The following is a 17,664-nucleotide window of genomic DNA, read 5'->3' on the forward strand; positions in this document are numbered from 1 at the left end:
AAGTGGATTCAAGATAAATTTTTAAAGGGAATAAAAATATGCACGAGTTCTCCATATACTTAAATATTCTAGCTTTGGGCACAATTTTCAGCTGGGAGCTGAAAATTCTGCAACCTAAGGGAAAAAAATGTGGATCTTGAATTAAGGCCGTCGAATCAAATAAAATGTACTTGAAACCCTACTTCTCTATTTCTTATGCTTCTAAATATAGAAATAGTATAATGTACTAAGAATCATAATAGGAGGAAGTTACTGCCAAATTCCTCAAATGTGCTATTTTTGCACATTCACATATAAAATGCGGATTTAGATCAGTTTCAACACCTAACCATCTTATTCATATACAAAATACGTATAACAAATCTTATTCTTTAATTGCTTCAGAAAACTGATCTGAAAATATTTAGTATATTTATTAAGAATTTCCTATTGTTTTTTTCCCCAACTAGACTTAAAAAGCAAAAGTGCCTGTTCTTTAAGAGAAAACTTTGTTTGAAATTTCCTCTAAAGGACCTTGAAATCACAAGGCTGCTACTGAATCTAAAATGGCAAAATGTAAAAAACTTTAAAGGCTTCAGTTTGTACCATATAAACAGTATGAAATTAAAATAATATCATTCATCCACTCAAAATGGAGAAAAAAAGTAATGAGCAAACAGCTACATAAAAAAATCTTACTCAATAACCTACTTGTTAAACGAATGCTTTAAAAAACAACTAAATAAATTTACAATAGTGCAATTCAAAGAGACATGACTGAATATTGTTAAGAAATAAATCTTTAAAGGAATGTTACCCAGCCTTTACAATCAATAGTAATAATAACTTCCTTAATTTCTTTAAATGCCAAAATATTATCTGTAATAATCTCCTGTCATTATATTGCTCTTAAATTTTAGGTTAATGAGGATTCCTATTTTGAATCACCTTACTGAAACAGCCCAAATAATTAAAGAATCAAATAAATATCAGCAGCTTCAATAAAATGTTAATTAGTTTAGACTAATGTTAATACACTTTTAAATAAAAGCATGATATAATGATATTATTAGCATCTCCACAGGAACTTGAGAATCATTCACATAAGGTTCTCTTTATGAAAATAAAAAAATCAATAAGTTAAAAAAGAAACAGGATAAATTAATAATTTTAAATGAAAATTTTTAGGCTTTAAAGCAATTTGCAACTACCATGCATTTATGTAGTTTAAAGGTAAGGACAGACTGAGAAGATTACATCTTAAAATGCCCAAGTCATTTGAAAACTTAATCACGCATTACATCTCTACACCAATATAATACTTCAGTTATAGAAACATTTATAAAATGCAAATCCTTTGCAGGAGGCACTGTGCCTGGCACTGGGGCTGCAAAGATTATTTGCCACAGGATCATTAGCTGAGAAAAAAGAGGACTGCTGCTTATTTAGCCATTAGCTATTTATATATAAAAGTAACAAGAACTACTCACCAGCCTTCATCAAACTCACATGGGTAAACAGACATTCAACTACAGACAAAAAGGATACTGGAATAAAAAAGAAAGACTCAACTCCTTTGTCTTTGAGCTGCTCCCAAATGAGCACTGGGGGGACTAAGCACTTGGGAAACGCACTGTGGCTGTGCTGTCAGGCAGGCCTGCCACTCTGCGAGGCTGACACCAGACTGACGTCACACCCTCACATGTCACTGCAGCCGCAAATTAAGGCAGCTTCGTCAGGAAGAATTTGATGTGATTATGCAAGCTTTCCAGCCTAATAGAAAAATGTGACTTCAATTCCCTTACAGTTGGCATATAGGGGAACTATCAGCATACAGATTTGCAAAGAGCTCTTGAAGAAAACATTCAGTGAGAAACTTTAACCTTAGTTCAAAAAAAATGTGTATTTCCTATTAAAACTGTAAACATACCAACTTAAAGGACTCCTTTAAAAATATGTTGTTATTGTTTCCAAAATTGATATATACTTATTTCAAAAATTCTACTAATAAAAGGTATAAAGAAAGCTAAAAGTCTGGAGTTCCACCACCCAGAAATGGTAAGTTACTCAGGTTTATTAATCACTTATTTTTTTTTTTTAAATCTTTATTGTTCAGATTATTACATTTGTTCCTCTTTTTTCCCCCCATAACTCCCCTCCTTCCAGCTCCCACCCCACCCTCCACCCTCACTCCCCACCCACTGAGTTCATCCATAGGTGCATGATTTTTGTCCAGTCACTTCCCGCATCTCCCACACCCCTTTTCCCCCAAGAATAGTCAGTCCATTCCCTTTCTATGTCCCTGATTCATTATAGTCACCAGTTCATTCTGTACATCAGGTTATTTATTCACTTGATTCTTAGATTCATTTGTTGATAGATGCATATTTGTTGTTCATAATTTGTATCTTTACCTTTTTCTTCTTCTTCCTCTTCTTAAAGGATACCTTTCAGCATTTCATATAATACTGGTTTGGCGGTGATGAACTCCTTTAGTTTTTCCTTATCTGTGAAGCTCTTTATCTGACCTTCAATTCTGAATGATAGCTTTGCTGGATAAAGTAATCTTGGTTGTAGGTTCTTGGTATTCAGCACTTTGAATATTTCTTGCCATTCCCTTCTGGCCTGCAAAGTGTCTGTTGAGAAATCAGCTGACAGTCGTATGGGTATTCCCTTGTAGGTAATTGAGCCTCTTTCTCTTGCTGCTTTTATGATTTTCTCTTTGTCTTTTGCTCTTGGCATTTTAATGATGATGTGTCTTGGTGTGGTCCTCTTTGGATTCCTTTTGTTTGGGGTTCTCTGCGCTTCTTGGACCTGTAAGTCCATTTCTTTCTCCAGGTGGGGGAAGTTTTCTGCCATTATTTCTTGAAATAGGTTTTCAATATCTTGCTGTCTCTCATCTTCTGGCACTCCAATGACTCTGATATTAGTCCGCTTAAAGCTGTGCCAGAGGCTCCTTACACTATCTTCACACTTTCGGATTCTTTTTTCATTTTGCTTTTCCAATTGGGTGTTTTTTGTCGAATCTTTGGTTTGATTCTTGTGCTCCTCTGGTCTGCTATTGGGTATAATATTCTTTATTTCAGTCCGTGTATGCTTACTTTCTAATTTCTTTATCGTAGCATCGAGGGTCTCATTAGTTTTCGTGAGGCTCTGCACAAATTTATGGCAAGCCCTCAAAATTGCGATTCTTAGCTCCATATCCTCCATTTCTGTCATGTTTTTTTGTCTCCACATCTTTTATGCTTTCTTGGTGCACCCCCTTGTGGTCTCTGTGCGCAGTCTTGTTCTAGCCAAGCCTTAATTGTTGTAGTTAACACTAGAGGGATTTGACCACCAGGCCGACTGGCTGTGGAAATCAGCTGTGGGAAAACTTCAGTCCTCAGGGGAGGCGCTAGTCCAGCCCTTGCCTGAGGCGATCGGCAAATGGCTGTGCGCAGGGTTTGGGCGGGGCGGGCTCAACAGGGCGGGTGGAGGGAGCAGCTATGGCCGCTCTCAGTCCGTCCCTAGGGGCTCTGCCTCTCTGTCCCAGCAATTGCTGCAAACCTCGGAGGGGCCGTAGCCAGACAGTCCCGCTTCTCCCGTTTGAGTCTGGGTCCCTAGAGACTCGCCCGGATCTGTAGCCCAGAGTCTGAGACTCGCTCCTGATTGAAAACGACAATCGCACCCTCAGCCCCCAGCCCGCTTTGCGCGCGCACCCTCACCACCGCACCGCCGTACCTTTAAATTTTCCACACTGTGCCTCCGCTGAGCGTCGGAATGCTGTTGTTTTTGCTTCTAGTTGAAGAGACTCTCCTCAGCCAGCCTTCCCGTGGTTCTGGTTGATGTCCGCTCCGACTTTTAGTTGTATTTTTGAAGTGGTTGTTTACGGCAGCAGTCTCCGGTGTTTACCTATGCCGCCATCTTCGATTCCTCTATTAATCACTTATTATGTGAAACACTTAACGAATGATACAAGTTCTGTAATTATCTTTGTTTTATTGAAGAAACTGAGGCACAGAATAGTTAGGGAACATGTCCATGGTCACAGCGCTAATAAGTAATTCATCAGCAGGATTCAAACCTGGGTAGAGGATCTCCACCAGCCATATCTTTGATCACTAAGTTATACTGTCTAGCAGTAAAGATAACAGCTGCTAGCATTGGTGCACATTCTTTTAGACTATAGTTTGTATATATAAACATATATTTATTCAGCATAGGAAAATCAAACTACATATGTTGTTTTACAACCTACTTTTTTCATTCAACAATATGTCATGAGCAGTTTTCCATGTCAGTAATTATGTTCCTAACTTTTCCTTTTATTATTATTATTTTTATTGTTCACCTCATCTGAGGAAATTTTTCCATTGATTTTTAGAGAGAGTGGAAGGGGGAGAGACACATTGATTGGTTGCCTCCTGCACCCACCCCAACTGGGGCCAGGAATCAAGCCTGCAACCGAGGTATGTGCCCTTGACCAAAATCGAACCCGGGACCCTTCAGCCCACGGGCTGACGCTCTCTATCCACTGAGCCAAAGTGGCTAGGGCCTAACTTTTCCTTTTATGGTCACTGCCTATCACAACAATCTAAACCTGTTTACCGCCACACCTTTAACTTTAAATTTTTTGTTAATATGAACAATACTACATGTATATAACTGTCTAGACATACCTGTGCTGTATAAGATAATCCTTACAAGTGGGATTGACAGATCAAAGCATGTGTGTGTTTTCCACATTTAAATGCTTTGTCCTCTAAAAAGAGGTAACAAGTTATATTTGTATCTCAATAGATTTGATTCCCATTTCCCCACATACTGGGCATTGATCATTATCTTTCTTTGCAAATCTACTAGAAAATGTATGCCATCACACAATTCTAATTGTGTTTATGTGTTTTAATTGCAAGTGAGGTTAAGCCTTTCTCCATATATCTGTTCTCACAGGAGGCAGTCCAGCTTCATGGTCACAAGGATAAAGCTTCTAGTCTGATGACCTAAGTTCAAGCCCAGCTCTTCTTCTCAATATCCCCTTACTACAGGCAAGTGCTTAGTCTCTCCGTGACTCACTTTCCTTATATGAGAAATAAAGATAACTTAATCCTCATGGGATTTTGGTGAGAATTATATGAGAAAAACCATGTAAGCAATTGGGACAGTGCCCACCATATGTGTTTAATTAAATGTTAACTCATATTCAATAACCAACTACATTTCTTCCGCATTTAATGCCCTTTATCCAAAATGATTAGGATGCTAATAATGTAAAAATGTTCAGATACCTCAAAGTGAGTTGTCTCACAACTAAATCTGCCATGCAACTAATTTAGCCAGTGTTAAAACACTCCTTTCATATGATACTGCTGTAACAAAGATTTAAAATAGCACCTCAAGCTGAAAAAACAAAATTGTTTCATCATGTAGTTTGAAATACAGACGGGCAAGCCAACACGGTTTGCTATAATCAGAAGGGTTTGCATATGTTTTAGAAAAGTAGTGATTCATGATCTTTCCCCAAAGTGAAGGTTTGGCTAGTCTCAACTATGTTTAGTTGAAACGTCTCTCACTAAAAAAAAAACACACAAAAAACCCATTCTTGAAGACATCAAAAGAAGTCAACAAAACAACTTTTCCACAGTTCTAAGAGCATAGGACAGTACCCCTTTCAAATGACCTAACAACCTACAAAAATAATATATGATGGTTAAAATGTAGGAAGCTTATTATCCACACCCCCAAATCCATTTGACCTCTGTTATGTAATAGCCTTCAACTGCTTTCACCAGCAGGAGAGTTATTATTCTTGCAGATCTGGTTTGGGTGTATTCATTGTTTCACAGGCTGTGTAATTATCCCATGGAAAGCAGACATTTCTGTCATATAATTGCAGCACAGTATGTTTGCAGAATCACACAGGGGTGAGGTGGTCCTGCATACTGCTTTCAGGAGAAAAACAATAATAATGAAGCAGCAGAGCTCTGTCAAGAGACTGTAAGAGATTACCAGAGATACTGAGGATTAACAAGTTGCCCAAGTGTCTGGTTTATGAAGTTACCAGCACCCTGCACTATTTCTCTAGGACCTGGGAGGCAGGCCCCTTCCTCACCCACCCACTGAACACAGGACTCCCACAGGGAACACAGAGCGGTCAGGCAATGAGCATGAAAGGGGGAATCGGTTAAGGTCCCTCCTCTCAAGGCCATAACAGCCTGGAACTGACAGTTTATTAGGGAAGAGAGAGCTGTAAACAGATCATTATAACATAACCTGATTTGTGCAGCACAGAAGAGGAAGAGGCAAAATGCCTGGGGGAAATCTGGAAAATGCTTATTAGCAAAGTAAATGACAGCTGACCTGACTATTTCAAGAGATTTCAGTTAGAGACAGCAGTAGCGGTACAAGTACAAATTTAAGATGCAATCTAAAATTTACACCTAAAAAAGGTGCCCAATTAACAGAGAAATTACTAATTTCAGGAAAAAAAAAAAAGCATACCAACAGGACAATTCTCACAAGTGCCTTAAAAAATTCTTCCCTGCTTTTCCCAAATGCCAGCAATGGATAGCATAGCTTTCTCAACTCTGCCCAAATCACATTTTAGGAAATGAAGCTGAGGCAGACATGGATGGATGCTCCACCTTCGCTGGAGCTAATAAACCTCTTTACATTGGCAGTGACCCTAAATCCCAATTAATCATTATTCTCTTTTCATGTATCTCCACGCTAAAAGGCAGGAATCGTACTTCACTAAAAAGCCACAGAAAAAGAAGTCCAGGAAGGGCCTCCAAAGTAGTCACCAAAAATAATGTTTCAGTGCATCCCTCAGATATGTCTGTGACTAGGACTGAGGACCAGTTGTGACGACTATCATTTTTCCGTTCTTACTCTTACACCACTTGACAATGCCGCCCTTGACCTTGGCTTAGGTGACCTGGCTCCCCAGTGTTCACTTTGCATAACGGGCTGTAGTCCAAATGACTCAACCTAGTACCCAATAATTTGTCTCCATTATTTTGGTGGCAATTTATTCATCACTAATATCCAAAGTAGTTCTTTTAATGGTTAAGAAATAGACCTCCTACCAATCTCTTCCATACAGTGTCTAACAGTGCCGTATAATATGAAGCACTCAACTGCTGCATCAGTGGATTACTGACTTTTATTTCCTAGGTCACTGGGTAAAATTCTGTCAGATCAGAAAAATACTAGTATAGACCATCAAACCTCAGAGGGAAAGTAGAGGAGGGTGGGGGTAAGGGGGAGAGATCAACCAAAGGACGTATATGCAAGCATATAGGCCTAACCAATGGACACAGACAACAGGGGGGTGAGGGCATAAGTGGGGGAATGGGGGGGTGGAATGTGGGAATAAGGACACATATGTAAAAACTTAATAAAAAAAACTGAAGAAAAAAAAAGAACACAGAGATTTAAAAAAAAAAAATACTAGTATAATAAGAAGAGCACAAATCACCAAGTAATTAACTCACTTTTGACACCACCTACCTGGAGATAGCATCAGAACTACAAGATTGCCCCCACTTTAGACATGCCAGTCGCAAACCCAGGTTGTTACCTGTGCTTTTGACCCACTGGCTATAAACTGGAGCTTCTCATGACTACGTCCTCGTGTTTGATTAATTTGCTAGAGGGGCTCACAGAACCCAGAGAACATTTAGTTATGTTCACAAGTTTATTATACAGGATATTATAAAGGCCATAGATGAATAGCCAGTTGGAAAGGTCCATAGGACAGGGTCTGGAAGGCTCCTCACCACAGGAGCTTCTGTCCCCATGGAACTGGATTGTACCAATTTCTGGGCAAGTCGATGAATTCACAACCAGGAAGCTCATAAAATCTTGTTGCAGTCCCACCCCCACCTAACCCTCCACCTCCCCCTTCCCAGAGGTCAGTGAATGGGGCTGAGAGTTCTAAGCCTCCAAACACTGAGGCTATCTAGGGTCCACACTCCAAGTCACTTCATGAACCACAAAGGACACTCTGATCAGGAAATTCTAAGGGTTTGAGTAGCTCTGTGCCAAAAACTGGGGACAAAAACCAAATGTATTTCTTATTATAACACCAAAGGAGCACAGAGGCAAGATAAGAATACTTATAGTCTTCTTTTCTTTCATCCCAAATTTCCAAATTCACTTATCTTGGTATATTACATACCATATCTTCAGTACTTAAATAGTAACACCAAAGCAACATTAATTACAAAAATAAGTTTTAAATAATTTGAAAATATGATCTCTCACACCCTCATTATTTTCTGTTAAAAAGTGGTTATCAGATTTCGGGCTCGATTCCCAGTGTGGGGTGTGCAGGAGGCAGCCCATCAATGATTCTCTGTCATCACTGATATTGCCATCTCTCTCTCCGAAATCAATAAAAATATATATATATTTTAAAAAATGGTAAAGAGTGATCAACTCACAGAAATTAAACACTCACACCTGATGATAACCTGGATAGATGTTAAATATACTCACTGTGCTAACCTCTACATCACCTACAATTCAGTGTAGAAACAAACTATGCCACCAAGCAAGACAATGTGAGTGTTGGGCCAACAACTTTTAAACACGCTGTTAGTCATCTTCACTTGACACTGACATAACAGTTCAGATAGTCTCAATTACTTCCCAAGAAATGTTCAAGGGCTATCCCATGTGATCTATCATCTTGCTGTTCTCTTAGAGCTAAAATTCCACAACACAGCCAACTCTTGGAAAAAGTAATTGGAAGAGTTGAATGATTTAAGCATCAAATTAATCCATAAACATCTGCTTAGGAAGGGACCACTTAAAATGAAAAGCCCTTCAAATCATTAGAATCTTCTCCCCCAGGAGTGGTAGCTACTAAAAAAACGCTTGCTTCCTAATAGGATTCAGAACCTTCTAATGAAACCTATACAGTTCTCAGGTCATCAATGAACGAAGTTGGCCCTCGATGGCCAGTTTACTAAAGCCTTGACTTACTAGTAGCCATTTTATATTCCCTTCAATTTATTTCTTTTCCAATTCCTTTTAAGTTCTTCCTATTTGTGTGTGTGTGTGTGTGTGTGTGTGTGTGTGTGTGTGATGGGTTGCCAGGACTTCCTTCTAAAGTGTCATAACTTGTGGATATCACCAATTTTCACAATATAGGGTCCAGCACAAATGCTACTTCCTCAGAGGCATTTCCCCACCCTCTCTCATTCAGTTGGTTCCAGTGCTACAAATCAGGAATAATTGGTGTGACCAACAAAACTGCTGTCATACATACTTAACCCCAAAGGACCTGCCAGCAGGGATGTATATAAACTCTTTTGCACAATAAATAAAAAGTTTATACTCATGGAGAATGGACTAACTCTAGTAAGTTCTTTACACAACGAAATACAAGCCAAAGTGAGCGATACAATCTAAAAGACAATGATGAGGACATTAAAATTGATCATCTTCGCCCTAACTGGTTTGGCTCAGTGGATAGAGCGTCGGCCTGCGGTCTGAAGGGTCCTGGGTTCGATTCCGGTCAAGGGCATATAACTTGGTTGCGGGCACATCCCCAGTAGGGAGTGTGCAGGAGGCAGCTGAATTGATGTTTCTCTCTCATCAACGTTTCTAACTCTCTATCCCTCTCCCTTTCTCTCTGTAAATAATCAATAAAATATATTTTTTTTAAAAAATTGATCATCTTCCTTCCATTTCCCTATGATCATATGAAAGCTCCACTTCTGGGCGCTAGGTATAATGTCTGGTTATATTTACACCTCCTTTAAAACATTTGATATCTTTCTCTCTCTCTACTTCAAGATAATTTCACCTGACAGAAAAAAATGTATTATGAGTAGTGAATTTTTAGTAGGCTCTGGACTCTAATTATATTTTTCTCCTATTGTTGACTGGAAGCCGTCCTGATAACACATTTTGTGTGTCCTATGTATTAACATACTGTATTTTCACAATAAAGTAAGCTAGCAAAAAGAAAATATTAAGGAAATCATAAGGAAGAGAAAACACATTTACCTTATTGCACATATTGTGGGGGAAAAGCTGTGTATAAGTGGGCCTGTGAAGTTCAAACCATATTGTTCAAGGGTCAACTGTGCTTGTGTCTTATGAAAGATAATCTTAAATTCTAGCACAATAAAGAAATTCAGGCTCAAGGACACGTTGATGAGTATGAAAGAATAAACTGACAACCAAGTTTTGTGAAGAAGAAATAAATAGAATCTCGGCTCTAGTTTCCATTCAACTCTAGATGAATACACATTTTTTAGTGATAGTTTGCAACTTATACAAGATCTTTATATTGTGGGTTTTCATTCTGAAAGAAACTGTAGAATCTAGCTGATTTTCTACAGAGTGATTTACCAATAAACATTTATTATTCAGGTACTAAGTTGATTCTACACTTGTACCATTTGCCTCGAAAGATACATGGTCTGTTTTTGATGTAGGAATAGAATCAAACACACGACCATATTACCAGTTACATGATCGTGAAAAACCAGGCCCCAAAGAAACTATTGTAATGGTTGCTTTATGTGTTGGCTTGATTTACTCAATTAGAAACTCTTGCTTACTCGCTTGTAAGGAAGCAAGAAAACATGCACGTAAAAAAAAAATGTTCACTTCCGCCGAACAGGACGAAACAGGATGGAAACTCCGGATTGAGGTAGAGCTGTGGGACCTATCTCTACAGCTGACTCAATGGAAAGGTCCTGAGGAAGCCACTGACTTTGCAAGTCGTCCCTTCTTCATCATATTACATGACATAATCAGCAGGTCTCGTGGCAACAACTACAACCAAGACCATTTGCCTGCCAAGGCCAAGTTCTACTGAGGTATGGGAATTCTCCCTTAAAACCAAAAAGCAAAACAGGTTTTAACTTGCCACTTTTTTACACTCACATTTTCTGGCACAGGAGACATAATTTCTTTGACTGTTTTTACACCCCTTTTGTATAAATTCCTTGGCCCACACGTTTCTCCTTCTTTTAAATACAAATATTTTAGAAGTTTACTGGAAATGTTATATATATTGCTGCTTAGTGTTAAAAGAAAAATAATCAAACAAACCTGGGTTGGGATTTAATTTCCTTGACTAGTATTAATAGGTTTTTTAATTCATTCAACGAAGATTTACTGTGGATATTGCTCCTCTAATAGGAGCATTTGCTAGATCCTGTGAAAGAACTGAAAAAAAGAAAACGAAATAGTAAAACCAGTTGTGGGTAAATAAGTACATAACTGAAATGCAAGTAAGAATAAATGCTATAGCATAAATGAATTCTGGAACCAGAACCCTGGATCAGGCCTTAGGAAAACTACTGGTACCTCCCTGTGCCTCAGTTCTTCTTCTCTAAAATGGGTATAACAATAACATCATCATAGAGCTGTTATGAGGATTAAATGAATGGAAATATTAAAGTTTTTACAACAGTATTTGATACACAATTAAAGCTCAGTATACAATAACTCTTACTGTTCTGGAAGATATGTGGCTCAAAACAGTGAAGATAAATGTAAATGGGCTTTGTGCATGACACCTTGTAAACTGTGGGTAGGAGGATTTGGAGAGTAGAAAATAGAAAAGTCATGATGAAAAACTATAGTAAGAATGAGATGACTGGCTTGGCTTGGTGTAGAAAGGCAGGCGAAGTGCAGGGTTGAACTTTGTGAACGTTAGACAATGGGGCCGGGGTGTTACCTGGAGGGCCATGAGAGCTATTTAGGAAAGGAGGCTCATGATCAAAGGAAATTTGCCAGCAGAGTTTTATAAGGCACACAGAGGGCTGGTGAGCATTTGGATGTTTCCAATGCCCTTGAGAAAGTTGGTTTTCCCATGAAGCAGCTTTGCTTGCTATAAAACAAAACTTATACTAACAACCTCACCACTACCAATAGAAGCACCAAGCTGGAATCTCTTGCTTTCTCTCAGGGCTCCACATTATTACAGTAGAAGGAATGGATTCTGTCTTAGGTTCCTTTTTTAAAGAAAATAAAGAAAACTTGCACAGAAATTCTTCGGGTTAAACCAATCCCTGGAGTAGGAAACAAGACAGACTTCCTAAGAATAATTATTATCCATCTCCTGGGCTCAGGAGGCTCACCTACCCAAAGCACAGGGAAGAAAACCCACTAGGACAAAATCTGGACTCTTTCCAACGGAAATAAAGTTGGAGGGGAGGGAGGATAGCAGTTTGTTAGGCACCAGGAGTGGCCTAGCACATTCTATGGCAAATTAATAAACCATACTTAAACCAATCTAAATGTAACTTAGCATGGGAAAACCAGTTCAGTGCACGAAGTGACTGGAGAACATTAACCAGCAACAACAGCAAGGAGAAACAAAAGATGTACCCAAAGGAAATTGGAAAGATATAACCCACTTCTTTAAGCAGCAAAATTAGTCCATCAAATAAAAAGCATCTTGTAATCTACCTGTGTATCCATTACTCTCTGATTCCTATGTTGGCTAAATATTTCAAAAGTAAAGACTAATTTATGCCCTGGCTGGTTTGGCTCAGTGGATAGAGTGTCAGCCCGAGGGCTGAAGGTCCTGGGTTTGATTCCAGTCAAGGGCATGTGCCTTGGTTGCAGGCTAGATCTCCAGCCCCAGGTCAGGGCGTGTGCAGGAGGCAACTAATTGATATATCTCTCTCACATGGATGTTTCTCTCTCTGTCTCCACCCTCTCTTTTACTCTCTCTAAAAATCAATGGGAGCCCTGACTGGTTTGGCTCTGTGGATAGAGCGTCGGCCTGCGGACTGAAGGGTCCCGGGTTCGATTCCGGTCAAGGGCATGTACCTTGGTTGTGGGCACAACCCCAGTGGGGGTGTGCAGGGGGCAGCTGATCGATGTTTCTCTCTCATCGGTGTTTCTGACTCTCTATCCCTCTCCCTTCCTCTCTGTAAAAAATCAATACAAAATATATAAAAAATAAATAAATAAAAAATAAAAATCAATCGGAAAATATCCTTGGGTGAGGATTAAAAAAAAAAAAAGTATTACTTACATATTAGAAATAAAAGACAAAACAAGAAAGGAATAAATGGATCAGTTTCACAGCTGCCTTTGAAAGGTTTCATAAAACAATATATTCTACTGTTTACTAACAACAATAATAAAAATTCCTGATTGTTTAATATTTAATCTGGAAGCCCCAGATCCCATCCAGAATTCCAGCATAAATATTTAGTGTTGGCATGAGTGTGAAAAGAATGAAGTACTGTACCATGCTACAACATGCATGAACCTGAAAACCACTCATTATATGAAGTGAAAGAAGGCAGACACAAAGGCCACAGCTTGCATGATTCCACTTATAAGAAATACCCAGAATATATAAATCCATACAGACAGGAACCAGACTAGTGGTTGTGGGGAAAGGAGATATGTGGGGTGACTGCTTAATGGGCACACGATTTACATTTGGGGTGATGAAAATGTTTTGTAACTAGAAGAGGTGGTAGTTGCCCATCACCGTTAGAGCACTAAATGCCACTAAACTGTACCTTACAACGGCTAATTTTTTTTAAACCTCACTCGAGGACATGCTGAGACAGAGACATCCATGTTAGAGAGTAACATCGATTGGTTGCCTTCCTTACACTCCCTGACTAGGGATCAAACCTGCAACCCAGGCATGTGTCCTGACCTGGAATGGAACCAAACCTTTGGTGCTCAGGACGATGCTCAACCAACTAAGCCACTCCAGCTGGGCTACAAAAGCTAATTTTATACTATGAATTTTACAGCAAAAAAATAACTGATGAAGCTATAATATGAAATATGCAAATATATAAAGATGTGCTTTGAAGTTTAACCAACCCTGGTCAGTAGTAGTATTAGTCTTCTATACAGTAGACTATTCTATAATTCTTTCTTTGGTTGGACATAAATGGGGATCTTCTTCATTATACCCAGCATTCTAAGATTTTAAATGTGAGCTTTTGTACTGAAACTCAGATTAATTCCTACACTACAAATGGAGTTGCCCACCCAGCTTGTTCAGGAGACCGATGAGTTAAGGAGCATTCTGACCTAAATGACAATGAAAGACCCTAGTTCTTTAATGTTATGGAGATCCTGGGGGAAATTCCTTGGTCATTTAGGACCCTCTGACATCACTGTATAAGGCTGTTTTGGCTTCTCACAAAAAAGATGACATAAACAGATTGTTTACTACTGCTGCTGTTTTAAAGTGAGGTTCTACGAGTCTCAGAGTGGTCCTTCCCAGAAGGCAGACCATCTATCTATATTATAAAAGGCCTGTGGCCATAAGGCTGTAACGCCGTAATGACCAACGACCAGACTCACCAGGAGGTGCACTGATGGGTTCACGTCGGTGGGAGGGAGTCTAAGGTCCTGAGGCGCAGGGGGTCTGGGTCTCGCGCAATTTCGAGTGCTGGGCCTCTAGTATATATATAAAAGCCTAATATGCAAATGGTGGAACAACCAAACAACCAGTCGCTAGGAAGCACACAGGGAATATGGCAGGCATCAGCTGCAGCGGGATGGTGGAGCAGGTGGGTGGGGGCACCAGACCAAGGCAGGGCGCCAGTTGCTGTCATCGGGGCGAGCCTCTGGTGGTTACTGAAAATTCTTTGCTCCTATGCACCATCGTCCCACCAGGTGCTTGTTCCTGCTGCCGGCCCCGATCACTCAGTGCCATCAGCAGGTGTGAGCGGCTGCTGCCGGCTCCAATTGCCCTTGAGGGCTTCTCCACCTCCCCCCTGGTCCTGAGGGGCGATTAGGGCAGCAGCTGCCACTAGCACCCGCTGACGGCACTGGCCCCACACGAATTTGTGCGCTGGGCCCCTAGTATGGTATAAGGTAACAAGGGAAAAAGAACAACTAATGTGTGCAATTTTGTATTCAATTTAATTTTGCGTTAAATTTTATATTAAAACCCCGTAATTAAAACTCCATCTTTGTCTAGAAATTTTACTTGTTTGCAAATTTTTAGATGTGGTAACCCAGTTCTTGCAATGTCCCAGAATTTCTGCCCCAAGCAAAGTAATGAAAAGGAGCTGTACATTCTCCCCTGTGGTATGGAAGCTGGCTGGGGCTCGGGCAGCATCGTGTCGCTGCAAAGATGGAGCAGACGCAAGCAGTTCTGGGGCCCCTGAGTATTTAGATATTGAGATCCTCATCTTTAGGGAAATATACTGGAATCAGCAGTACAGGCAATAGTCAGGTACTGCGAGGCACTTCAGAGTGTGGAATAAAGGGAATGAAGCCCAGCTGGCATGGCTCAGTGGTTGAGCATTGACCTATGAACCAGGAGGTCATGGTTCGATTCCCAGACAGGGCACATGCCTGGGTTGCGGGCTTGATCCCAAGTGGGGGGCATACAGGAGGCAGCCCATCGATGATTCTCTCATCAATGATGTTTCTCTCTCTCCCTCTCCCTTCCCCTCTGAAATAAATAATAATAAAAAATATATATATATATTTTTAAAAAGGGAATGCAAAAACCTTTTTCATGGGTGTCTGTCACTTATTGTTCTAAAACTGCTACAACACTGGGGCTAAAAGAGAGATAACTTCATTTCTGACAGATTCTAATACATTTATAAAATATGAAGCATAGATATTTTATTAGTTAACGACATGAATTCTTTTAAAATGTACATATGTATTTGAAGTCATACTCTTTTGAAGTATAACCATGTTAACTTTACTGTATTAGAACACTGGCTGATAATTCCTGCAAATGCTTTAAGTGGAAACCGCCACTGAGGTAAACTGCCTATAATTCCATGTCAGTACTATTTATTTAGGAAAATTATATAAAACTCTCTAAAACTGAATAGCATTTCAGGTTATCTGCAACAAATTCTTTATAAAATCGCAGTTTTTATCTACTAGCTATATTTTCCTAACATAATGAACATTAAAATGAGAAAATTTTATTCATATACCACCGTGTTACACTGTCATTAACGTTAAAATCCTTCACTATAAAGAGTGGAGCGAGATAGTTGGTTAATATATTAAATTCCCTATCAGCTATCCCCATTCAGGGCACCTAAGACCATCACACGAGCACTCTGAATATCACTAAACTGTATCAGAGGCTCATTAGCTTCAAGGACGTTGGAAATATATATTTTTTTATGTTGAAATGAGGGGGATTCACAGTATGTGGATGGCTAGAAGACAAAAATGTGGCTACCCCAGCAGCCAAACACCTTTGGAATAGAGGCTCGGAATAGAATTTCATTTGGTTCTTTGTTCCTCTCAGTGAGGCTTCTGCTGCCTGAACCGATTACGCCAGCTGATCGCCCTGTCAGAATATTTCATGTAAGGTGCTTACTAGGATGGCGAAAAAAGACACGAAGCAGGGAGGGACTTTACTATTCTTACAGAAATAGGTTAAGTGACTGTTCCTGTACCCACTTACTAATAGAGTGTGTGTGTGTGGCAGAGTTCAGTCTTGGACTTGCTTTCGTGCTATCTGGTAGCAAGGCTGTGTGGAAGGAAAATATGGGTCACAAAGGCGAAGGCCCAAACTGGCTTATCTCAGCTTCCAACATAACTAAAAACATTTCATATGACCAGTGACATGGGTACCATGCTCTGAAACATGCCAAATTAAATCTTACATTTAAAAAAAGCGACTTTTAAATCTAACAAAGTAAACAATTATGGCTGCAAACTGACTCTCAGATGAGTGGTTGGTGTACGAAAGTAGTAGCATGCTGCCATCTCCCAATCAAAACAATTATATGAACAGGCTTGGAGTGTGTCCTGTTTCATTTCTTCTCAGAAGCACCTTTTATTTTATTTATTTTTTTTACAGAGAAGAAGGGAGAGGGATAGAGAGTTAGAAACATTGACCAGCTGCCTCCTGCACACCTCCCACTGGGGATGTGCCCGCAACCAAGGTACATGCCCTTGACCGGAATCGAACCTGGGACCCCTCAGTCCGCAGGCCGACACTCTATCCACTAGGCCAAACCAGTCAGGGCTCAGAAGCACCTTTTAAATCATACTTGAACAGCTCTGAAACTGGGAGGCTTCTCACATCCCGTCGCATTTTATGATCGCTGTCCACCAGGTGGCAGTTGTGGTGTCATTTGTATGACCTGTGTACTCATTTGTCAGAAGCACAGTGTGTCAATAGCTTAGAATAGAACCCCAGAAGGAAAAAAAAGCAAGCAAACGTTTACCAATGCTTGTGGGGTGAAGGCCCTCAGCAACATTTCAGATGCAGGAATCAAAATTAGGCTAGGACTCTCCTCGGCTGTGACAGTTTCTCAGAGGTTCCTTGCTTTTTAATTCAAGTGTTTACGTACAATGTCTTTAGACTGAATTTAGCTCAGTTCCAAAGTTACTTAGGTCAGCACCTTGTTGCCCATGTCTTCACGTAAGGTTGTACCATAAATCTGTAGAAGAGTCTTTTGTCACAGTCTGAATTCCATCCTGGGATCCCTCGATTTCCTAAATGATTTTTTATTTTATTTATTTATTTTAAATATATTTTTACTGATTTTTAGAAAGAGAGAAAGAGAGGAATAGATAGAAACACCATCTCTGTACGCCCCCTACTGGGGATCAAGCCCGAAACCCAGGCATGTGCTCTGATTGGGAATTAAACCAGTGACCTCTTGGTTCATGGGTTGATGCTCAACCACTGAACCACACTGGCTGGGCCCTAAATGATTTTTTACATTTGCATAGGGGTTTCACTCCTTTTGT

General features: G+C 39.8%; 1 protein-coding gene across 15 annotated transcripts in view; it reads right to left on the bottom strand.

Moving 5' to 3' along the window:
• Positions 1-17,664, bottom strand: part of PLEKHA5 (pleckstrin homology domain containing A5) — a 218,561-nt gene that overhangs the window by 106,237 nt on the left and 94,660 nt on the right. The window contains exon 1 of one of the 15 annotated variants that reach the window (XM_070410615.1): positions 1,470-1,575. The exons of the other annotated variants lie outside the window; for them this stretch is intronic. Within the exon in view, the coding sequence (XP_070266716.1) occupies positions 1,470-1,504 (35 nt within the window). The 5' untranslated portion in view covers positions 1,505-1,575. Of the gene's footprint in view, positions 1-1,469; positions 1,576-17,664 lie in introns of those variants that run through there. 15 annotated transcript variants of the gene reach the window in all.

This window comes from Myotis yumanensis, unplaced genomic scaffold (assembly GCF_028538775.1).
Source record: "Myotis yumanensis isolate MYYU_CA2020_CCGP unplaced genomic scaffold, mMyoYum1.0.hap1 SCAF_3, whole genome shotgun sequence".
NCBI classification, from domain to species: Eukaryota; Metazoa; Chordata; class Mammalia; order Chiroptera; family Vespertilionidae; genus Myotis; species Myotis yumanensis.